This window comes from Podarcis melisellensis (genome assembly GCF_964234715.1).
Source record: "Podarcis melisellensis genome assembly, chromosome: 7".
NCBI lineage: Eukaryota > Metazoa > Chordata > Lepidosauria > Squamata > Lacertidae > Podarcis > Podarcis melisellensis.
In genome coordinates, this window is record NC_138539.1 from 79,566,812 (window position 1) to 79,591,858 (window position 25,047).

The following is a 25,047-nucleotide window of genomic DNA, read 5'->3' on the forward strand; positions in this document are numbered from 1 at the left end:
AATAATAATTAATAATAATAATAATAATTAATAATAATTTATACCCCGCCCTCCCCAGCCAAGGCCAGGCTCAGGACAGTTAACAAGCAATAATTAAAACTTGTTGAATGAATACAACTTAAAAACAAGATTAAAATACAACATTAAAATATTGAAATATTAAAATGCAGCCTCATCACAGGAGGAGAAAGGAAAAAGGAAAAAGAAAGAGGGGGAAGGGGAAGGGAATCAAATTGGCTCCAAGCCAAAGGCCAGGTGGAACAACTCTGTCTTACAGGCCCTGCAGAAAGAAATCAGATCCTGCAGGGCCCTGGTCTCATGAGACAGAGCGTTCCACCAGGCCGGAGTCAGTGTTGAAAAGGCCCTGGCTCTGGTTGAAGCTAATCTAACTTCCTTAGGGCCCAGAACCATTAGGGTGTTGCTATTTATGGACTTTGAGGCTCTCCGTGGGGCATACTGGGAAAGGTGGTCCCGTAGGTACGAGGGTCCTAGGCCGTTTTCCATCTCTTGCTTCCATATTGCCTGGAACTTTAGAGACAGATCACCATTCTTCCCTTCCCCACCATCATGTAGCAACTACCTCACTGCATGTTAGAATTCCTGAGAAGAGAGCTGAGATTAGATGATTCCCACTGGCTGCCCTTTCCCCTGCATGGCAGGGTCAGAGCTACCTGGTTCTCCTCCCCGCCTCTTTCCAACGTGTGCCGGTGTCAGAGCACATCACCTCCTCCATACCTAGAAAGAGGGAGCCTGCAGGAAACTCAGGAGGCTTCTTCCTTTTTCTCTCCTTTCAAGAATGCCAGAGCTGGAGCTCCCTAACCCCAGAATACCTCAGTTGTGTGAGCTTTAGGCCACCCTGTTTCCAACATTCAAACTCAGCATGATATCCACTTTGCCACACCTAGGTTCTTGCAACTTGTCAAAGGGGGCTTTTTAGATCAGTCATTTTACATTTTCCCTGCTAGGCAACTCTTGTAGATGAAGCGCTCCTATAGGGAAAGGACAGCCAATGAATTGTCTGGTCACTTCCTGGTTGTTAGCCAGTAGGGATCTGCTTTGAGCTTTTTAAAGGAAAAGCAGGAGAATTAAAAGGGATGCGGGTGGCGCCGTGGGTTAAACCACAGAGCCTAGAACTTGCTGATCAGAAGGTCAGCAGTTTGAATCCCCGCGACGGGGTGAGCTCCCGTTGCTCGGTCCCTGCTCCTGCCAACCTAGCAGTTTGAAAGCACGTCAAAGTGCAAGTAGATAAATAGGTACTGCTCCAGCGGGAAGGTAAACAGCATTTCTGTGCGCTGCTCTGGTTCACTTAGTCATGCTGGCCACATGACCTGGAAGCTGTACGCTGGCTCCCTTGGCCTGTAAAGCGAGATGAGCGCCGCAACCCCAGAGTCGGTCACGACTGGACCTAATGGTCAGGGGTCCCTTTACCTTTACCTTTTAGGAGAATTAAAATAAGCCAGAGGTTTGTGAATTCTTTGTTATTTGTATCTTCCTACTTCATGTGATTGTGTATGGAGCTTGAGAAATCCCTGAAGTCCTTTAGTGCATTCCTCCTTGCAGAACAGAGTAACTATCATTGTATTGTAGGACTTGGATGTAGATAATGGATCATGCGGTATATAGTTTAAGCAAAGACACCATTGTTTGGATCCCCAAATGCCAGCTTATTTTAATTTCAAGAATGGCAGTGAAAGCAAAAGCCGTTTTCACTGTGTTCTGTTTGCTCCACACATTGGAATCACTAACTCTCTGGATTATTTTTTTTATTTTTTATGTGCCTGGTTTACAGGTTGTTCTTTAAATAGAACACTGAACTTCAAAGATGTTAACAGATAAAAAAACTTCAAAGACTCTTTTTGTCAGATAAAAAGAATAATACCAAGCTCATAACTGATCCCTGTACTTAGAACGTCTATGTCTGGCTTTGTGCTGTACTGATACTGATGAACTAAGATTTCTTTTAAAATAAAAATTAGTTAATTCAGTCTCTATACATGTAAAAATATCTTTTGTTGTATCCATTCCCCCCCATCTCCTCTTTATTTGATTCTTTTCTCTTGTATGTAATCTTCTGCTGCTGACAGGTTTTGAAAAATCCAGTGCTCCTTCTATATTTCTTGTTGATTCCTTCTCATTTGGGGCACCACTTTGTTCTCTGCCACCCTGGGTCTATGCCCAACGACTGTGCCATTCTGTGTCACTACTTTGCAATCCAGTTGACGTCAGTGCCACTCTTTTTGTAATAAAGTAAAAAATCTGATCCAGCATTTCTATTTTTATATCTTAGCTCTTTGCGTATAGACAATAGACAGTGCTTATAGTTCTAGGCCTTTATCACGCACTGTAATTATAGAAAGTCATGTGCCCAAAAATACAAATTCGCTTGCTTACAATTTTAGATTCAAAGCACCCTTCCTACTGACATACTTCTTTATTAATCCCAGAAACTATAATCCCTTCCTCTCAGATGTGTATACATTTTTAAAGAGTCATTGTTTTAGATTTATTTCTTCAATAAAATTGAAGAATCTGGCAGAAAACATTTCTTTCTTTCTTTTTTAAAGAAAAGAACTTTGCATAGGAATCATTAATGGTTCCTCATCAAATTTATGATTGTATGAGCCATCTGCTCTGTCCAGTTCTCATTCATTATGAATCTCTGACGATCAACATCTGGTGGGATTATGCCCTCCCCCCCATTCATACATATATATATATATATATATATATGCAGGTTTTGGTGTCCTCGGGTGTCTTCCCGTGTAAAAGTTGGGGTGTCTAGGCGACGTTTCGACGAGGTCTCACTCGTCATCTTCAGGCTGGTGCTTTCGGCTTCTTGTTACTGGAACAGAGCAGGCTAGCCTGGGAACTTCCTCTCTGCCCAGAACATTGGAGGCTATACACCACACCCCCTCAACAGTATTTATAGGAACTCAAACACTGAGATCCTGCTCTGTTCCAGTAACAAGAAGCCGAAAGCACCAGCCTGAAGATGACGAGTGAGACCTCGTCGAAACGTCGCCTAGACACCCCAACTTTTACACGGGAAGACACCCGAGGACACCAAAACCTGCATTCCTGTACCCGTGAAAATCTACGAAAGCATATATATATATATATATATATATATATATATATATATACTCCAGCAACAAAGGATTTATCTAGCAGTACTTACATGCAGCTTTGGTTCACTGGGGAGTCACTGATAATATGATGAAACAAGAAATGTTATTGGAATTGTGGATTTTAGCTTAGAACTAGCAGTATAAACATTAGCTGTTGGAGAAATGCTTTAGCTTTCATATGGAATCATTAGTGTTGCTAATGTAGGCTAATTACTAGCAAGTTATCAACAAGTGAGCCATTTTATCACCATTCATTATACGTATGTAACTTCTATTAGAGCCATGCCCCTTTGGCAAGCTTACTAGGTGCAGAAATGATGGTCCTGCTAGGCTGGCTTGCATGTGTGTGTGTGTGTATATAGTTTAGTTTTGTGTATAGTTTTGTGTGCCATATATATATATATATATATATATATATATACAAACTCCACAAACTAGAGAAACGCCAGAAGCCCAGCCACCCTCCACAACAACCCATGAAACAAACAGTACATAACATATCAGACAGGATCCTCACCACAACTGAAACCAAAGTACTCTCCAAAGGTTTCAACTTTGCAGTCGCCCCGAGACGCATCCCCACGGAAAACATCATATGCGGAGTCGAAGCTAGCCTAACCAAAATCAACCCAGATGAAGCCAATAAAATCAGACTTGAAGTCACCAACATCCTCTGCTCCAGCAAACCACCCAGAAGCAATTTACACAAAGAAGAACAGAAAGCACTCACCAACCTGAGGAAAGACAACAACATAATCATTCTCCCAGCAGACAAAGGTAATGCCACTGTGGTGATGAACACATCGGACTACCAAGCAAAACTATCAAATCTACTCCAAGATCCTACCTACCAACCTATAAAAACAGATCCCACCACCTATCTGGAAAAATCCACCAAATCCAAAATAAAAGCCTCTCCTATCAGTGAAGAAATCCAGCTAAGAATCATCCCCAGAGAAAAATCATCCAGATGCCCCAAACTCTACGGCCTCCCCAAGATACACAAAGAAGGAACACCACTCAGACCAATAGTCAGCTCCATAGGCTCACCTCTACAAAATCTCGCTAAATTTCTCGCCAAGCAACTTCAGCCCTATGCAGAATCCATCTCTTCACACGTTCCAAACTCCTTCCAGTTCATAGAAACAATAAAGAAGCAAAACCTACATCCTAATGACCTACTTGTGAGCTTCGATGTTGTATCTCTCTTCACACAAGTGCCCATTAATGAAGCCTTGACAGCCATTCAAAACAAATACAATCCCCCCGAATACATCTTGGACCTGACCAACCACTGCCTAACCAACACGTACTTCATCCACAATGGACAAAGATACAAACAGATAGAAGGAGCACCTATGGGATCACCCCTCTCACCGGTCATCGCAAACCTGTACATGGAACACTTTGAAACCAATGCTTTAGACAAGTCAGAACACAAACCCAAACTTTGGCTCAGATATGTTGACGACACCTTTGTAATTTGGCCACACGGGAAGGAAAAACTGGATAGCTTCCTCACACATCTCAACAGCCTACACCCCAAAATACAATTCACTATGGAAATAGAAGCCAACAACCAACTTCCCTTCCTTGACGTCCTAATCTACAAAAAACCTGATGGCTCCCTAGGACACACTATCTACCGGAAAAAAACACACACCAACCGCTACTTACATGCACAATCACACCACCACCCTGCACAAATAAACTCCGTAGCCAAGACTCTCATCTCCAGAACCAAACGCCTGGCTGACAAAGACCACTTGACAACTGAGTTACAGAATCTCTCAAATGTGTTAATTGCCAATGGATACCAGCAAAACAGGGTTACGAAGCTAATCCAAAAAGAAACACCCCCCAAAAACCAAGACACAGAAGAAAACAAGGGCATGGCCCTCCTTCCTTATATCAAGGGCACTACAGATAAAATTAGCAAAATCCTCCATAAACACAATATCAAAACAGCCTTTTGCACCAACCAAAAAATAGCCAATATCCTCAGAAACCCCAAGGATAAAATCCAGTTGGAAAACCAAGGGGTCTATGAAATACCCTGCAAAGTCTGCCCAGCCACGTACATTGGACAAACAAACAGACGAATAAATGCACGTATCGCAGAACACAAGAATGCCGTCAAAAAAGAAGAAAAAACTTCCTCTCTTTTCCAACACATGAAAGAAACAGGACACGAAATTAATTTTGCAGATTCCAAATTGCTCTTTAACATGGAACATCACCACAAGAGAATAATCATGGAAGCCATCGAGATAGAGAAACACCCTCACAACATGAACAAGCGTGACGACACATCCCGCTTGCCAGACATCTGGAAATTAGCCCTCCCCACAAAAACTGACACCAGATCCAGAGGCACACAGAACGCCATCACCAATCAACCACACCAGACCCAAACCCAGACCCTCTCCACAGATAAATTACAGACACCATCCAGTAGCCAAACCATGGTGGCACCTCCGGATGCTGCACCCCCCTGCAATCCCTACACAGATCTGGCTGACACAGGCCACAAAACCACAGCTCGCCCCTATACACGAAGCCAAGCCAGAGCACAACTAAGTGCAGTACAGCCATCTTCTCAGAAAAACTCTTCACAAAGTTCAAGAGGTCAAGACACAAAGACTTTAGCAACTAATCCACACCTAATGACCCACCTAAGTGGTACTCAGGATATCACTCAAGAAATCACTCAAGATATCCCTCAAGTAATTAAGGAACAAAAGAAGAAAAGGCACACTAGCCTGGGAACTTCCTCTCTGCCCAGAACATTGGAGGCTATACACCACACCCCCTCAACAGTATTTATAGGAACTCAAACACTGAGATCCTGCTCTGTTCCAGTAACAAGAAGCCGAAAGCACCAGCCTGAAGATGACGAGTGAGACCTCGTCGAAACATCGCCTAGACACCCCAACTTTTACACGGGAAGACACCCGAGGACACCAAAACCTGCATTCCTGTACCCGTGAAAATCTACGAAAGCATATATATATATATATATATATATATATATATATATATATATATATATATATGGCACACAAAACTAATTAATAATAACTGAGGAATAATTTTAATTGAGAAACCACGTAAGAGATAAGGTGGTTAATGACTATCCTGAAGTTAGCAAAACCTGAACCCTCTTTGTGGTGATTTGGTGTTGGAGGAGAAGCTGCTATTTTCATCTCTCACAATATGGGATACTTCTCCAGCTATGGTAGGATGTCCTATCTCCCACCCAAAGCACACAGACAGAGGCTCTTCCTTGTAAGTCAGAAACGTTCTTAATCAGGCAAGTAACAGGTCAGGAGGAGTCATGATACAGGAGTTCTGGAGAAGAGTAAGAAGTTCAGAAACAGATGGAAGCAATGAAGATGTCCCAAGAAGTTTCACCACCCCTTCCACCAGCTTTTAAAGACAGGGCATGTTCACTTGTGATATACCCTCTTGCCTTTTGGGAATGTCAAGATTGCATGTGTGCTCTCCCATCTGTGAAGGCAGCACCTACTTGTAGGGGACAAGGGTGCACCCTCCTGTTTTGGGTCTTGTTTAGTCATGGCCATCTTCTGTTCATCTTCCCTCCTCAACTGATCAAAGCTCTTCCCAGCCTCCACTGAGGTCTCTGCTCCACAGAAAGGACAGAGGGGAGAGGCGACAACCCACCTCTTCCTTCCAAAGCAGCTGAATTTGGGGGTTGAAAAGGGAGGTGACCCAGCTCCAACCTAGGTTCCCACCATCTCCCTTCTGTTTCTTCCTCCTCCTCCTCCTCCTCCTCCTCCTCCTCCTCCTCCTCCTCCTCCTCCAGCATCAGAGCCTTCCAACAAGCGCGAACCCAACAATACTGTGAGGATCATGAAAACAACTTCCAGGCATCCTTATTTCCCAGGTGTTACAGTGCTTTGATGGGTCACACATTGATTCTGAGCACCAGTTACCTGAAAAATACCCATTCAGAAGTTGTGGTTGCATGAACTAGCATGACTAGGGGAGCAGATTGTTCCATAGCTCAGAATCCTCACAATGGACAAGGGTGTGTTTTGAGGCTGTTATTCTGTCTTTAGGCTGACTTTCTGGTAGTCGCTTAGAGAGTGGTGTCAGAAAGCTCCCTGTCAGTTTTGTGGGGGTGGCAGTGGCGAGAGGGCCTATCATGAATTTGCCATTGTATGCTAATGTCATTTTGTAGCTTTTTGGATCCAGTATGAGTTGGAGACCAGATTTCAGTAGTGATGAATAGAACTGATTCTGCAACAGTGGAAATACTGGAACAGAGCTGTGCACAGATTGTACTATTGTGGGCATGTTAGCTAAGCAGACATTTGCTTGTTTTCCAAGAAGCACTTGACATTGCAGCGGAGGCTGGTATGCCAGGGCCCTCTACCCTAGAATGTTTTTAGAATGAAAAAAATATTAGAATTGATACTTGGGTTTATGGCCTCTCACTTCTAGTCTTGTCCTGTCCCCTTTCTTCAAAATATTATTTTGATTCTGTCCAGTTTGTCAAAGCTCTAGCAGCTGCTCTTTGCTCTTTCTGCGTTTTGCAAATGCTTCTGTCCCCAATTTTCTTGTCATTGTTTTCAGAACACATAACATCTTTACTGTCTAGCTGGTTGACTGTGGACTTAATTTTTCTTTTGTTCCAAAGCTGAGTCTTTGATCCTTTTTTGAAGAAATTATGGAAATACTTCTTTTGCATTGCTGCACATTCCAACAAATTAATTAGCTTTTTCCTGCTGCTGCTTCCCTAGTAATAAAAGTGTGGCATTGCCATACCTTGGACTATAAGATGGTTTTGTTTATGTGGGAACTTTTGAGATCCAATATGGTATAAATCTCAGGTGAATATGCCAGTAAGTTCTTTGAAAGGGAGGGTTGGTTATTCTGCTGTTGATTGTCAAAGCTCCTGATTGCTCTTCTTGCATGTTGACAGGAAAATTGAGGTTTTATTCACTGTTGTTAGATTGGGAACCATGTCATGGAATTGGGACCCTGGAGAAAGTGGATTTTAGAAATTCAATACTGATGTTTGGGTGCTAATAATCCCTGAGAAATTTTGTGAATGGCCCCAAACAGCTGTATATTTCACCGTTTTCCAGACATCCAAGTGAATACTGATATTATTATTAACATTCACCGGCTTACATCTGAGGTTTTTGGACATTCAAAATCTTTTCCTGAGATGGTCAGGGTTCACATGTCAATATCACTTTCCATCAAATGTCAGCTACCGGGGAGCAAAGTGCATTTATTTCTGCTTTTACGTTTAAGAGAAGGGATACTACCTACATTTATATAAACACGGTTTGTGTGAGATTGGATAATGAAATTTCTGAACAATACAAATTATTTTGTTTCTTCTGTTGTGTTTCTGTGCTTTTATTAAATTAACAAATTAACAAATTCACAGTTTTGAGTAGCAATACTTGAACTACACCATTACAAGTAGTTTATACTTTCTTTGACTTCCAGTTTATTCTATTATTGTTGTTAATTTAAAAAGAATGCATCTGTGTATTTAGTGAGAAGATTGCTCATGGTGCTATACATGCATACAACAGAAAAGGAAGTATTGGCATCCATTTGGATGTATTAGAAAATGTGAGGAAACTTTAGAAAGAATGTTCACACTGTAAGATCCAGCTTCATGTTGCATTTCAGGGGTTCAAGAATTGTGTTTAGGTTTTAGGCGTCAATCAGGGTCTTGCAGATTGAAGAGGAGCTGCTTTCTTGTATGGACTGGCTTTTCTGTAACAGCATAGCGTGTTATTTTCAGTGTAGCAGATATTACAGTCTCAAACCTGGAATGCTTGTCAGGAAATCCCCACTCCCACACTCCATATGATTTAATATAACACCTGTACGGAAGGGTGACTAACTTGGCATCTGTTTGAATCATGCTATGGTGTTGCGAGACAGTGGCGTTTTCAGTGGTGGGTACCAATGAATTCATTTTTGCCTTTTCCCCCCAACCTGCAACAGGTACGGAATGATCTGACTGGTGTCCTGTATGGGGAAGATATTGAAATCTCAGACACAGAGAGTTTCTCTAATGATCCCTGCACAAGTGTCAAAAAACTCAAGGTGGGTGCAGCTATTATTAAGAAGCAAACTGGGCAGTAGAAAATGAAATAATCATTGGCAATAGAATTGGCATTTTGCTGATAAATTATCCATGCAGTGCTGTTTGTTATAAAGAAGTAAATCGTATTGTATAGGATGCTGTGTTGTAATGGTGCAGGAATTAATATTGGAGGTAATATAATATTAAAAGCAGTTGTGGCTCATTTTAAAATGCACTAGCAGAGTCAGATGGAGCAAAGTAGAAAAGCTGTGAATGCTGCAGTCTCTCACCCTTAGGTTCGTTCTTTCGAAAAGTGTACATCTAAGTGTACCAACTGAGTACCAAATAGGAAAAAAATAGGGATGTATCTAATGCTGGTCTTACACAAAGAAGACCTGCTAAAATTAACAGAACTAAGTTAGTCATTTGTAATCTAGAGTGCCATTTAGGCATAGGGCTCCTGCTCCTATCTAAGGGAGGGAAATATCTATGAGTTCATTGATAAATTTCACATTTTTGGCGAAAGTGGGGAACTCATTGGTCCTTGCTTTATAGTATTGGCTTAACATATAAACACATGTGCCAGAAATATGAGCTGGTTCTACCTTATAAAGTACCGTATTTTTTGCTCTATAAGACGCACTTCCCTCCTCCTAAAAAGTAAGGGGAAATGTGTGTGCATCTTATGGAACGAATGCAGGCTCCATGGCTTCAGTGAAAGCAACGCGAAGCCTCCGGAGCACAGTGGGAGCGCTCCCGCTGTGCTCTGGATGCTTTGGGCGGCTATCCCTGAAGCCAGGAGAGCAAGAGGGATCGGTGCGCACCAATCCCTCTTGCTCTCCTGGCTTCACTTCGCTGGAGAGGCGCCACACAGCTTTCCCTCTCTGCGCAGCACCCCTTCAACGAAGCGGGAGGAGAAATGGAAGGGGCTCCGCTTCTCCTGCCGCTTCGCTGAAGGGGCGCTGCGCAGAGAGGGAGAGAATTTTTTTTTCTTGTTCTCCTCCTCTAAAACTATGGTCGGGTGCGTCTTATAGAGTGGAAAAAAAGGTAAGTGGCTTAGTCGGTAAAGCATGAGACTTTTAGTTTCAGGCTTGTGGGTTCAAACCCCACGTTGGGCAAAAGATTCCTGCATTGCAGGGGAGCTGGACTTGTGGTCCCTTCCAATTCTATGATTCTCTGTGTGTGATAATATGTATCCAACATATACATGCAGTGATGAATGTGTGCACATGTGGGGCAAGATGAGCCTAGCGGTGAAATCATGTGGACTTTGACCCACGTACCAGTGTGCGAACTATTTCCCCCTTTCCACAAGAAGCAACAGTAAAATCCCCCTTTGCACGAGAAAACTAAACATGGGTGATTGCACTTGTGTGATTTGTTAACTTTACTAATGTTTTCCCCCTCTAGTATCCAACTAACTAATAATCAGAGTAAAGCTACTGGAAATAAATGAACTTATGTTATTTGCTTTAGTTGAATGCAGCCTTCTGTGCGTGAGATTTTCGCTCTGCTGTTGGGTATTGCCCGCATCTCTGCCATTATCTCTCTTTATGATGTATGCTGCCTAGATGCTGAACAGTAGATTATAATTTTCATGTTTATTACATTAGCCCTTCAGGACTGACCAAAAGTAGTAGGAGATAAAGGTTCCCTGCAAGGAAGCAGATGCTATTCCAGTTGATTGACACTTCATACCTTCTGTGTGAATTGCTGCAGATAAAAAGTAGGGCATACACATCTAAATTCTTAATGCCCATCTTTCTATCTTTTTATATTCTGGTCTCCTCAGCAAAACCAGACATTAATGCATTAGGGGCAGTGTGTGCTTCTCAAAAATCTGATGAAATGCATGTTTTTCAGTGACCATGAGGAGTGATTTTTTAAAGTAATTCATTCTAGTGTCAAAAATTCAGTCCTTGATATCTTGATTTTTATTTCATTTTTACTTTCTAATCAAGTGCCCTGAACTTAATATGCACAGGTAATGGATGGACAAATTTAACAATGGAAACCAAAGACTGCCACCTTTTTGTGTGTGTATACCTTGAAGCCAGGACTTTCTTAATAAAAATTGAGGTACTGGTACTCAAATCTTGATAAAAGTGTCATGGGTGCTGGTACACAAAAGCTGCCATGGGCAGCAAAAAGATGGTAATGGCAGTACTATTACAAACAAAACAAAACAAAACCATTGCTTGAAGCTTTCTAGTGATTTTAAGACATTGTTATTGAGCTGTCGCAACCCTTTGCACTTGAATTTATGGTCTCTTGCCTTGGTCTCTGCTGAAATTCATTATTCAGGGTTTTCCCCAAGCTATCTCCTAGAAAAACCAGACTCATCCCCAAGAAGGATAGCCAGCACTGATGAAAATACAGAAGTGATCATTTTGAAGGGACCGTCAATGGCAGCCCCTGCACTGTGTGTTTTCCACTCCCTTGTGCCTGCAGACATTTTTGAAACATTTTGATATTTTTTTAAAAAAAGTTTAGTAAAATACAGGATGGGTACTTAGCACACTATCCACATGAGAAACAATTTATCTCTAAAAAACCAGTGCAAAGATACTTTCTCATTCAGCAATGTATTGACATTTCAAAATATTTCCATTTTGCCCTTTCTGTATCTTCTTTTAAGGGTGAACTTGGCTATACCAGACACTGCTCAGAATTCAGCCTATTCAATTTCCCTATCTCCTCCCCTCTGAGGTGTTTCTTACCACGCCATTGGTGTCATTTTCCTTGGCAGGTGAAGTCACGCCTCTTCGCCTAGGCTTTCCGCTAGAGGGGATGTGCATTGGCTAGCTGAAGTTTTGTTTCTGCTGCTGGTTTTTAGTTGTAACTGAATTCTGTATTTTGTTTTTTACAGTATTTTTATTTTACTGTTTAATTTTGGGTTTGGTTTGTGTGTATCTGCTGCCTAGCATCTCCCAGTGAAGGACAGATTATTAATAGTTTTAACAAATTAATAAATTAATGATTTATCAGTAAAATCGTGATAAGCATTTGATCCCCTGTGGGGATAGCAAGAAAGCTAATCCTAGAGCCCTGTTCCCATGAATTGCCTTGGTGGCTCTGAAACATCTTTTGAAGGTTTTGAAATCCTTCCAAGGGTCTGACGCCTGTTAAGTCTTGTGACTTGACTGGGTTAGAATCCCAACTGGATTGTGATTTTGTGGGAGATTAAAAATATTTATACCTAGGACTAATGTGCCTTTGTTGCGAGTGGAAAGCATACATATATAGTCCACATTGTTGCACTGGTGGGCTGAATCTCGTTGCTCCATACTGGTGCAGCCATACAGCCCCAAACTCATTGCTTCCCAACCCCCGTCCAGCGAATCTGGTGCTGGTTGGTTGTGGTTCTGCCTCAACACATGGTGCCACTTCTGGTGATATCTGAATCCTAGACTACCCAGGAGGTGCTTGTTGGTGTAAAATATGAAGCACCAATTAATTTTTTCTATAAACAAAGAGCATTTCAGTAATATAAGGCATTATAAAGGATGCTGTATGGACCACCTAAGCCTTTGGACCTCAGCTTAATTAATGGACCCATTCTGAAAGAGCACTGTTGGTTGCTCCCCATGTTACAGAACCCTGATTGGCTTTTGCCAGAAGTCAGGCTTTTAGTGTTGTGAGTCCTGTGTTGTGAAATACTCTTCCAGCAAAGATTCGGCAGTTATCCACACTTTTTTTATTTTCAGGTATCTTTTGAAAGCCATTTTATGTGAGCAGACCTACGTGGCTGTTTAAACTTTCTTGATGAGCTAGTCATTTCAGGCTTTTTACGGTGCCTTGTGTATTGTTAATGGTATATGAGCTGGTGGCAATAAAAAAGAATTACTAATTATTATTAAATAATTACTAATTATCTCACACCTGTGAGAGGAGGAGAAGGTGGTGATTTCACTAATACGTCACTTTTTATTGTATTCTGCAGGGAAATGATGTCCGAATTATCCTTGGCCAGTTCAATGAGGAAATGGCGGCAAAAGTATTCTGCTGTGTAAGTAAAGAAAAAGCGAGGGAGAAAAAGAGAGGATCTCTGCAGACTTGGGTTTGACCAATGCCTTGATGGGAGATAACTTGGGAACTCTATGTATGCCACCTTGACAATTGAAGGGAAAGCAATAAATTTTCCCAGCTGATGGACGAAACCCTTGGCTTTTGGACAAGGCAGAAGACTTTGAGAGGGCCTTAGCTAGAAATAAATGGGCAGGCCATTTTGCAGGAAGCTACGCAACTACACATGCCAAGAGAGAGGGTGGCATGGTGGCAGCGCTGGCTCAGATGCAGCTCAGCATACAAGACTCAGTGTATTTAATTCTTTATTTAGGTACATGGCATACAGCTTGGCAATGCTTCCCAGCCGGACTTGCTCCCATCAAGCAGTTGCCAGGACTGAAGGCCTCTGCGCTCTTCTTCCCCCTCAGCCAGAGGTTTCCCAAGCAGCCTTAAACTATGATGTTGGGGGGAACTGAGCTCTTTGTTCTGCCACAGGCATAGCCCTCTGTGTCCTTGGAGGCAAAGGGGGAGAGGAACTTAGTACAGTAGGGATGGCAAGCTCCTGGGCTGCTTCTGCAGACTCTGCTGCTTCCTCCTCTGCTTCATCTGCAGAGTCTGCACTGCTTTCTGCACCTGGCTCTTCTTGTTTGCTAAAGCCTGTAGCTTCTTCAGCATCTAACCATCCTCCCACCCCACTTCACCCTTGGACCTGTCCTCAGGGTCCCACCACCACCACTCCCCGAGTTCTGAGCCTCCCTTTTCTGAGGCTTCCCCAGGTGGTTCTCCAGATGGTACCTCCCAACATTTCTTGTCATCCAGACAATCCCTATCACATGCTGTGGGAGGGGAGAGTATTCCAGATCCCAACTAACAACCATCTTTATCCATATGGCTCAGCTTGAGTGACTGAGAAAGAACGGACTTCCAGTCTTGCTCTTTTTCTCACTTTGGAGCCCCATTCCTTCTTGTTTACTTTTTGGCCATCAAGCCTATTTATAGAAGCTCTTAATGCTTCTGCATTAGGCATATTAATTATGAAGTTGTTTGTATTATAGCAGTCCTCAGTTGATCGCATCTTCTTGTGTATCCAGTACAGATTCTAAGTTACGTATAAGTATATATTTAGGGTCTCCCTTGTTAAAATGTGTGTGTTCCTTTAGGTTCGTTTCCCCCCAAGAACGGTGTTTATTTTTAAGGAGTAGATATCATAGCTGAGATTATTTAAACCTCTACAAGTTGTTTATATATGTTGTAACTCTTTCTCCCCTCTTTTATGTTTCCACTGTAGGCATTTAATGAAAAGATGTTTGGCCCTAAGTATCAGTGGATCATTCCTGGGTGGTATCAGAGCCACTGGTGGGAAAAAGCTATTCCAAAGCTTAACTCATCTCACTGTCTCACCATGAACCTTCTTGGCGCCATGGAAGGGTACATTGGAGTGGATTTTGAACCTCTCAGTTCAAAACCGATCAAAACCATTTCAGGAAGGGTGAGTTTGATTTCCTTTTTACCTTTTGGAGCATATAAAGATATGCAAAAAAAACCTTCTGCTATAGTAGGTTTACAGCCCAGTCTTAAACCTTGAGGTGGCAGCACAAAAACAGGGCTTAAGGGTAGAGCATGGTTCCTCTAATGGGATTTTGCAAAAGGTTCTGACGAGTCTTGGATCAAGAACCACAGCAGGGCTGCTTTGGCCATATTCAGGGCTTGTCAGAGCGGAAGCAGGATCTCCATGAGGTGCTTCAAACTGAAGCAGCGATGTCCAAAGTGCTTCAGGGTGCTTTTTGGGAGGGAATAAAACCCCTCTCAAATATTAAAGATATTCAGCACAAAAACCCCTCTAGCATTATGCGTCACTTTAAAATACTGTTGTACACCACCCCAGTCTCAGAGAGGCCAGGAGTTCCAGGCACTTACCCAGAGTTTGGTTTCCTTAGAAGGAGGGACAGCTGAGACTCTGGTGTCTGTAGGATATATGGTTTATTTACACATATATGCAGCCTGAGCCTACAGTGGGTGGGGAGGCTCACAGCATTAACACTCCAAAGTGTCTTGCTTCTCCCATAGCCACAGCTTTGGATTCCACCAGAAATCAGGCATGGCTCTGTCTCTCTCTGGCTTCTGCCTGCTTCTAGCTTCTAACTCCTCACACACACCAACTCTCTCCCCCTTTGTTACCTTAACAACCCATACTTAGGATGTTACCTAAGTAGTGGCTGGCCTGGCCACTCCAGCAATTGGAACCTTGTTGGACCCAGGAATTAGAAAAGACTCAGGAATACAGCCTTTGCACTTCAGACGGGCAGAGGGGAGGGGCAAGGCAAGGCAACTCAAGTCAGCAGCTGTAATTTTTGGAAAACCTATCAGAGGCGCTGCAAAAGTTGAAGCAGTCTTGGTTCACCTTGAAGAGAGGGAGAGAGAGAGAAATCATGTTGACTCTTGTTTATAAAAGCATGTACATATGCACCTCAATGGTGCATGGATATTATTAAATCATTTTCTGTTAGTAAACACAAACAATTACCGTATTTTTCGCTCTATAAGACGCACCAGACCACAAGACGCACCTAGTTTTTGGAGGAGGAAAACAAGAAAAAAATATTCTGAATCTCAGAAGCCAGAACAGCAAGAGGGATTGCTATGCAGTGAAAGCAGTAATCCCTCTTGCTGTTCTGGCTTCTGGGATAGCTGCGCAGCCTTCATTCGCTCCATAAGACGCACACACATTTCCCCATACTTTTTAGGAGGGAAAAAGTGAGTCTTATAGAGCAAAAAATACGGTATTTTGAGCTCTGTTTAGCAAATGAATTTCACCATAGCAACAGTGCCCCAAACAACATGAGGAAGATCTTGCTTATTTTACACTTAATGTAACCAGTTTAGAACTTGCAGTGTTGTGCCATTTCTGGAGTTGGCGTGATTGGACCATTCAATCACTCCTGGTGGAGAGACCCTGCAAAATTGCCTGGAGGAGGGGTGTCCATTGAGCAAAATTGCCTGGAGGAGGAGTGTCCATTGAGCTGCATGAGTTACTGCCATGGGTTTATCTCCTTCAAATCAAGAACTACCCCCACCACAGTAGCCCACTGAGAAGCATGAGGTTGTTCCCTAGGTTACCCATTGACATTCTGAAAGTATGTTTTGGGTGCCAAAATAAAGCATGTGCCCCATTTTAATTCTGAAAAAAGTGTGCCTTTGCTATCATTATTTTGGAGAAAACTTATTTAAGAATAATTGCTTGGAACCAGTTTGAACTTCCTTCATTACTAACTTGTTCTATTGATTTCAGTGGACCCAAGTGCAAGTAATTTAGTTTGGTAGGTCTAGGCAAGTCATTTTTAATGCAAGGCTACATCCACACCATAAATTCAAAGCACATTGCTTCTTTGAAAGAATCCCGGGGTAACTAGTTTGTTAAGAGTGCTGGGTATTTTATCCCTGTGAGGGACAAACTACAGTTCCCAGAATTGTTTTCAGGAAACCACATGCTTTAAATTTGCTTTAAACATATTGTGGGTCTGTGACCTGAGTCACTAGTTGCCATGATGGCACAATATTACATGATGAATGAAGAAGAAGAGTTTGGATTTGATATCCCGCCTTTCACTACCCTAAGGAGTCTCAAAGCGGCTAACAATCTCCTTTCCCTTCCTCCCCCACAACAAACACTCTGTGAGGTGAGTGGGGCTGAGAGACTTCAGAGAAGTATGACTAGCCCAAGGTCACCCAGCAACTGCATGTGGAGGAGCGGAGACGCGAACCCCGTTCCCCAGATTACGAGACTACCGCTCTTAACCAAATTGTATTTTTCTGCCCTGAAATGCTTCTCATTATTTCTTGAGCTCCACAGGTCTCTTAAGGGCTTCCATGGCTTTTAACATTTTGGGCACAGACTTTAACATGCTGATCAGTGAACTGGCCTTGTATTCTTTTACACAGACACCACAGCAGTATGAAGAGGAGTATGATCAAAGGCGAGGGAATGTTGAGCCAAGTAAGTTCCATGGCTTTGCTTATGATGGAATTTGGGTAATTGCCAAAACACTTCAGCAAGCAATGAAGATTCTCAATGCCACCAACAGAAACCAAAAAATTGAGGACTTTAACTACACCAACAAAGAACTTGGAAAAATTTTCCTAGATGCAATGAATCAGACCAGCTTCTTTGGTGTAACGGTAAGCCTGCCTTCATTATTTTAAACTGAAGTCTGGTAGCGGTCTCTTTCCTGGGAGCTATTACAGCTGCCGGTTATTAGAAATAGAAACGTCTGTTGTGAAAAGTACTTCAGAAAAGAATATTTTGAGTGCTGAATCAAAGTTTTGTTGCTTTGTGGGTGTTTATTCCAGCAAGGCCTTCAGGGAAAATCTGCCTCCAGTCAAGATAATCGGGGTTTTAGGGAGGAACTGGGTATGGGTTTTCTCCTAGGCTTTTCTAAAAAGTTAGGGAATAGATGGGTAGTGGGTTTTAACCCCACATTGGGCAGAAGACTCCTCCATTGCTGGGGGTTGGACTAGATCCTTTCCTATGGTCCTTTCCAACTCTACAATTCTGTGAGTCTATGATCAGAGCTAGAGGGCTGTGATTAGTCTTACTGCAGTTTGAAAAGGTGCATATAGAATTAGGGAGTCGTTTTCTCCAGCTGCAACTCAGGTGATTGCTTTTTCCAAACTAATTGGCAGTAAGCATGTATTAGACTAACCCGGTCATTGATCCTTAGAGCCATTCTGCACTATATATTTGAGGTGTACATCTAAGTTTATACAAATGCACATTAAAAAAAAACATAAACAAAATGTAATCAACGTTCCTCAGGGAGTCTCCTGAGAGTACACCAACAGGTGAAAACTGGACTTGGTTGTCTCCTAGTTGCTCTCACCACCTAAGAGGAAGAAGACACCAGTGGTTTTCTTCTTCCTTATACTTAGACATCATATCTCTTCTGAGGGGAACTTCAGTCCACACACTGTCTGTTAGCATTTCAGCACCTTGTGCTTTTGAAGACAGTCTCTGGGACCGTCTATGAGGGAATGCCATTGCTAGTTCCTACTTCTGTCTTTATGGTTTGGCTGTGCGGTTTGTTTCATTCATCGTTTGAATATATGCTGGAACATTAAATTTGTAAGGCCCCTCAGAGATCATCTTTCATTTAGAAGGCAGAATAAACGCATGCTGAATAATAATCTATGTAAATTAATGACGGGGGGAGCAGTTGAATGTGGTCTCCTTGTGCAGAGATGACCCTCATCCCAGCCATAATGTGCAGACCCTTATACCATGTGCTAGGGGTCTCTGCCCCCTTCTTGGTGGCCACCAGCTGGAAAGAGGTGATATGCAACGCAACTGCTGCAGTTCATATCATAAGGATTTTTGTGCAGCTCATAGACTGGAATTCACAAACGCAAATTGTAGCAATGGCTGCCAACCTAGACAGCTCTGAAAGGGGATTGTACAAACTCATGGAGAATAAGGCTGTCTGTGGATGCTGTTCATTATGGATACACATGACCTCTGGTCAAATAGCAGTTGCTGGGGATCACTAATACTGTTGCACCCATGCCCTGCTTTTAAGCTTCCCATAAACATCTGATTGGCCACTGTGAACGTATAATGCTGGACTACATGAGCCTTTGGTCTGATCCATAAGAGCTCTTTTTGTATTACTACATGGGAACAGGGATCACTTGTATGTTTTTTATTATCAATTTATCGATTTCTAGTTATAAACCACTTCCTGTAAACTGTCTCGGAAGCCATTTAACAGTAAAAGCAGTTATGGCAATTACATATATGAAATAGGAAAAGGTAAAAGACCCCTGGATGGTTAAGTCCTGTCAAATTCGACTGCTCATCTCTGCTTTCAGGCCGAGGGAGCCGGCATTTGTCCACAGACAGCTTTTATGGGTCATGCCAGCATGACTAAACCGCTTCTGGTGGATGGAAACGCCATTTACTTTGCCGCCACAGTGGTACCTGTTTATCTACTTGCGCTGGTATGCCTTCAAACCGCCAGGTTGGCAGGAGCTGGGACAGAGCAACAGGAGCTCACCCCATTGTGCGTATTCGAACTGCCAACCTTACGATTGGCAAGGCCAAGAAGCTTAGACCATACTCGAGTCCTATATATATATGAATATCATATACAAGAACAGTTCCAAATCTAGTGCAGATGTAGGCTGGGATGAAAGCCTTCACTTAAAATGCCTTTCGAAAAAGTTGTTAATTGTGCCTTCAGAAGTGCTACCATATCTCACTGGGGCTAGGACCCTTGGTACCAGCAGAAATATTTATGGATTGGATCTAGGTGACTTCCGTCTAATGTCTGGAAATACCCAGAGACCTGTGATGTGCTGAACTTCTCAGTATGTTAGAAGCCTCTGGGCATGCTCAGGCAGGCTTAGCCACTCTTGAAATTAGAGCGCAGCAGCACTGAATTATTTTCCCTGGCAAAACTTTTCAGTGTTTTTACTTATCCACAATTGCTTTTGCAACAACTGCCAGCTTGAACAATTAAGGAAGTGGGAAATCTGCTTTCAAGCTTTTAACAGGTGCTTAGGTATATTCCTTAATCAATCTAGGCTGTTGGACTTCATGGTAGAATTTCTCTACATTTCTACAGTTGTGTCAACTGCAAAACAGAAAAAAGAGGCATTGGGCAAAAAATTCGGTTTCTTTGGTGATCTTTTGGAAAGCCAACCAAAAGAAAAATTAAATAGGGAGCAACCTTTACGATAGCTAATGAGCTTGACAAGCAGAAGGGATGTAAATATTTTATGGGCTTCCCAGTTCGGTTCCTTGTAAAGGTCGGTCAGGAAGTGCATCCGTTTTAAAGCATGCAAGAAGCCTTTTAAATAGCCACATTGATGTACACAACTCCCCAGGGGAATTTTTTTCTGGCTTGGCTTTTTCTCTGAGAGAAAACAACAAGGCATCTATAGACCACGCCTTTGCTTAAGGATCAGTATTGCCATACAGCAGGCATGCTCTGGGAGAAATGTGCACATGCTTGAAATCCCTGAGGAAATTCATAAGACACTTGCCAACAAGTTCAGAATAATCGCCATGCTTCCCCCCCCCCTCCTGTTCCGAGTAGGATAAGAGGGTCTCTGGTGTGCTGGGAAAGATCTAGGAAGAACTACTGTATTTTTCGCTCTGTAAGACGCACCAGACCACAAGACGCACCTAGTTTTTGGAGGAGGAAAACCAGAAAAAAAATATTCTGAATCTCAGAAGCCAGAACAGCAAGAGGGATCGCTGCACAATGAAAGCAGCAATCCCTCTTGCTGTTCTGGCTTCTGGGATAGCTGCGCAGCCTGCATTCGCTCCATAAGATGCACACACATTTCCCCTTACTTTTTAGGAGGGAAAAAGTGAGTCTTGTAGAACAAAAAATACAGTAACTAGGAGGAGAGGGCAGCCAGCAGCAGGATGCAGCACAAAACCAGTCTTTCTCAAACTTAGGTCTCTGGCTGTTGCAGGATTCCTTCTCCGCTGATCTCTGACCACTGGTCCTGCTAGCTAGGGATGATGGGAACTGTAGTCCAACAACAACAGGGGACCCAAGTCTGAGAAACACTTCCAGAAGACAGAGAGCTCAGATACTGCAAAACCTGGGAAAACTCTTGAGGAAGTTGACCCTACCAAATATGAAGTGCAATAGAGAGCTACTCACACATTCTATCAAATGTGTGGTCACATTTAACATACAGGATGTTATTTTTTTAGGGAGCAAGTGGGGAGCCAGATCAGGATCACAGGAAGGCAAATTAATCCTCTCACCCCATGCCATGGATCAAATTAAAATTGCATCCTCACTAGCTGTTGTTTACTGCATGGAGGAGGTGGCCATTGGCACTAAAAGCAGCCTCTCTCCTCTTGTAAATAGCAGCTTGGGTGGGGTGCATAGGCACCAGCACCTGGGGAATGATGCACTCTGGGGGCTCCCCATTTTTTTTTAGGGCCCTGGGCCCCCTTAAGGGCTGCACGTACAACAGGTTATCATGCAATGTCAGGATATCACATGATGTTGCATTGGGCCACCTCAATGATCTGGAGAAGCTGGCGTCTTTGGCAGGGTGCATGGGCTGATACTCTTTGGTAAGAGTGATGAGAAGAATCACATTTTCCTCTCTAGCTTGGAATGGAAAAGGGGCAGAGATCATCCCTCCAGTTTTTGTGCTGTGCTGAGAAGCACAGCTCAATTACACAAGGGATCCCTGTGCCCGGGGCCAGAGCCTTGTATCAATTCATTATTTATTTCAAGAATTTGTATACTGCTTAATCACAGCAGTGCAGAAGAGCCCCAATACAATAAGACTAAGACCAAGTTAAAACTGTGGCGCTGAGTGGCACCTAGCAAGCGCCAATACAAATCTCATGGAGACCAGGGTTGGCTGTTTTGGCATGGGGCAACAAAGTGATTCTGAGAGTCTGATGACCAGGTGCCAAAACATGCCTTCAAAATGTATTTTGCCATTCTGAGCTAATTCCTCTTCGACAAGCCTATGGGAAGTTTATTTCTCTTGAGTCTGATGAGTGAGGGGTCCTGGGCTGATGATCTGGGCTAGTGGTCAGTATCATTGAGGTCAGCGGACTGAGGCTCAACACCATCTTCCTGTCAAAGTTGTCAATGGCCAAAAATAAAACCTGGAGCCAGTGGCCAGTGCCGGCAAAGTAATGCATTCAGGGGCAGCTGCAGAGCAAAGGCTTGTGATTTAAAACGCCCATCACCGCTATCATGTCAAAGCATTTCTGCTGAAGCCAAATGGCTCCTTCCCTTCCGCAAAGACTGTTAGCAATCTCATGTGCAGAGCAGCAGATTAATTCTTCTTCAGCGCGCTCAAATAAAGGACATCATTTAAAATAAGAGCATCTGGCAAGTTTGCAGATTTTTTTTTTTGCAGTCTGTTTATGATGAGACCTTTTCTAACCCTAGAGTAATTTCATGATCTGTCCCTCAGCAGAGCAGCAATCCTTGCAGCTAAGTCATTTGCTAACCAAACATTTATCTGCACTTGGATGCTCAAGAACTGCCTGAGGTACAAGAGCTATTAGTATATTCTGAAATGCTTTATAAATTCTGTGTGCCTTATATGTGTGTTTTTGTTAATGAATGGAAAGCTAGTAGCCTGTAGGAAAGATTTTTTTGTCGCAACCATAAAGGAATTCTAATCGCCGATTGCATTATAATACATTAACATAGCCTCTGAGAATCTTAGGCTATGTTTAAGCCAGTGGAAGGTTTTATCTGTGGTACATATGGCATTAAAGTGGCTGGATAAGATACAGGGCTGTTGATATACCACATTCCTAACGTATATACCTAAAAATGTGAATGTGACAAGTGATTTGCAAACTTGGTCCAATTATTAAAGCCCTGGGATTGGCTACAACTCCCTGTTGAGTTTACATTCAGCAGTAAACCAGGGTCTGTTGCTGTGTAATTTATGAAACAGCCTGAGAGTTCTTGTTTCCCAACACTTCCTAGTGTCATAATAAATGGTGTCTGGTACATACATTATGGGTCTGCCTTAACTGCCAAGAAACAGCTGCAGAAAAATGTGGGCATGCAAGTTTCATTTAAATGAGTGTGCACTTTTTTTTGTTTTTGCCGAAAGCTGGATGCTAGGATATTTGCATACTAAACTGGGCCTTTACTCTTAGGTTATTTGGTGATGTGCATAGCACTGACTTCCCTGCCTTCATAATCTGGTAGATGTTTTCTGGTGCTGCAGATTATTCTTATCCCATGAATTAGGCACTCACATCTATATATTTTAGCATATAGCATATTGTGTAGCATTCCAAGTTTGTCGTGTACATTACCTATAGAATCCTTATGCCAACCCTGTAAGACAGGTCATTATTATTTATCTCTATATTGCTGGTTGAGGCTGAGACAACAGTGTCTTTCCTAAAACCATCTAATAAGGGTGTGGCTATGACAGGACTTGGAGACTCATCTCCTACCTCATCCCCTCCTGGCACCCCCCAGACTTGGCCCTCCAGCTGTTTTGGGACTACACTTCCCATCATTCCTGACCACTGGTCCTATTAGCTAGGGATGATGGGAGTTGTAGTCCCAAACATCTGGAGGGCTGAATTTGGGGGTGCCTGCTTTAGCCACTACACTACAGCAATTTCGGCTTCTTTTGTAGGAGTGTAATATGGCTAGGTGACCTTTGTATAAATGCACAATAACACAGCCATCCTATGCTCATTTACTAAGTGGCAGTGGTTTGTTTGTGGGAAAAGGATGCCGGTACTCTGGGCAGTTGCCCTGCGTGCAAAATTTCCTTGGGGCCAGGAAAAACAATTACATATAAAACAATTACATGTTTTAATGGAACTAAGATCTTGGTATATAGTTATATAGTTATTCAGTGACAAACCTAGACAGCATCTTACAAAGCAGAGACATCACCTTGCCAACAAAGGTCTGTATAGTTAAAGCTATGGTTTTCCCAGTGGTGATGTATGGAAGTGAGAGCTGGACCATCAAGAAGGCTGATCGCTGAAGAATTGATGCTTTTGAATTATGGTGTTGGAGGAGACTCTTGAGAGTCCCGTGGACTGCAAGAAGATCAAACCGATCCATTCTTAAGGAAATCAGCCCTGAGTGCTCACTGGAAGGACAGATCGTGAAGCTGAGGCTCCAGTACTTTGGCCACCTCATGAGAAGAGAAGACTCCCTGGAAAAGACCCTGATGTTGGGAAAGATGGAGGGCACAAGGAGAAGGGGACGACAGAGGACGAGATGGCTGGACAGTGTTCTCGAAGCTACCAGCATGAGTTTGACCAAACTGGGGGAGGCAGTGGAAGACAGGAGTGCCTGGTGTGCTCTGGTCCATGGGGTCACGAAGAGTCGGACACAACTAAACGACTTAACAACAACAACAATATAGTTATTACATGATGCATGATAATTAAATGACTTGCTGAAACACCATGCCTCTTTCTGTACTCTCAGTACCTGTGCATCTCTTTTTTTCACTACAGGGTCATACTTTCCAACAGAACCCAGTTTTGGAAAGGAGGCAGCAAGCCTCCAGGATCCTGTTAGAGCCTTGCACTTCCTTCCCCAAGCCCAGGAAGCATTTGCCCAGTTTAAGAAAGGAGGTGCGATGCTCTGAGAAGATCCAAGAGCCCTCCTGCCTCCTTCCCCCCAAAAAAGGTGGTAGTACCGCTTAGAGCTAGGGAAAAAAGCACTGCTAAGCAGAAGTATAATTGTTTTCAGGGCATTTTACTTCTGCTTACATATGGTTAAAAGGTAAAGGGACCCCTGACCATTAGGTCCAGTCATGACCGACTCTGGGGTTGCGGCGCTCATCTCGCTTTATTGGCCGAGGGAGCCGGTGTACAGATTCCGGGTCATGTGGCCAGCATGTCTAAGCCGCTTCTGGCGAACCAGAGCAGCGCACGGAAACGCCGTTTACCTTCCCGCCAGAGCGGTACCTATTTATCTACTTGCACTTTGACATGCTTTTGAACTGCTAGGTTGGCAGGAGCAGGGACTGAGCAACGGGAGCTCACCCCGTCGCAGGGATTCAAACCGCCGACCTTCTGATCGGCAAGTCCTAGGCTCAGTGGTTTAACCCACAGTGCCACCTGCGTCCCTTTTACATATGGTTAAAGGTAAAGGTAAAGGTACCCCTGCCCGTACGGGCCAGTCTTGACAGACTCTGGGGTTGTGCGCCCATCTCACTTAAGAGGCCAGGGGCCAGCGCTGTCCGGAGACACTTCCGGGTCACATGGCCAGTGTGACATCGCTGCTCTGGCGAGCCAGAGCTGCACACGGAACGCCGTTTACCTTCCTGCTGGTAAGCGGTCCCTAT

The 25,047-nt window shown here is 43.2% G+C and overlaps 1 protein-coding gene across 1 annotated transcript in view; it reads left to right on the top strand.

Moving 5' to 3' along the window:
- Positions 1-25,047, top strand: part of GABBR2 (gamma-aminobutyric acid type B receptor subunit 2) — a 293,156-nt gene that overhangs the window by 94,708 nt on the left and 173,401 nt on the right. The window contains exons 4-7 of the mRNA XM_081920031.1: positions 9,126-9,227; positions 13,151-13,216; positions 14,504-14,704; positions 17,155-17,391. Of these exons, the coding sequence (XP_081776157.1) occupies positions 9,126-9,227; positions 13,151-13,216; positions 14,504-14,704; positions 17,155-17,391 (606 nt within the window). The remainder of the gene's footprint in view (positions 1-9,125; positions 9,228-13,150; positions 13,217-14,503; positions 14,705-17,154; positions 17,392-25,047) is intronic.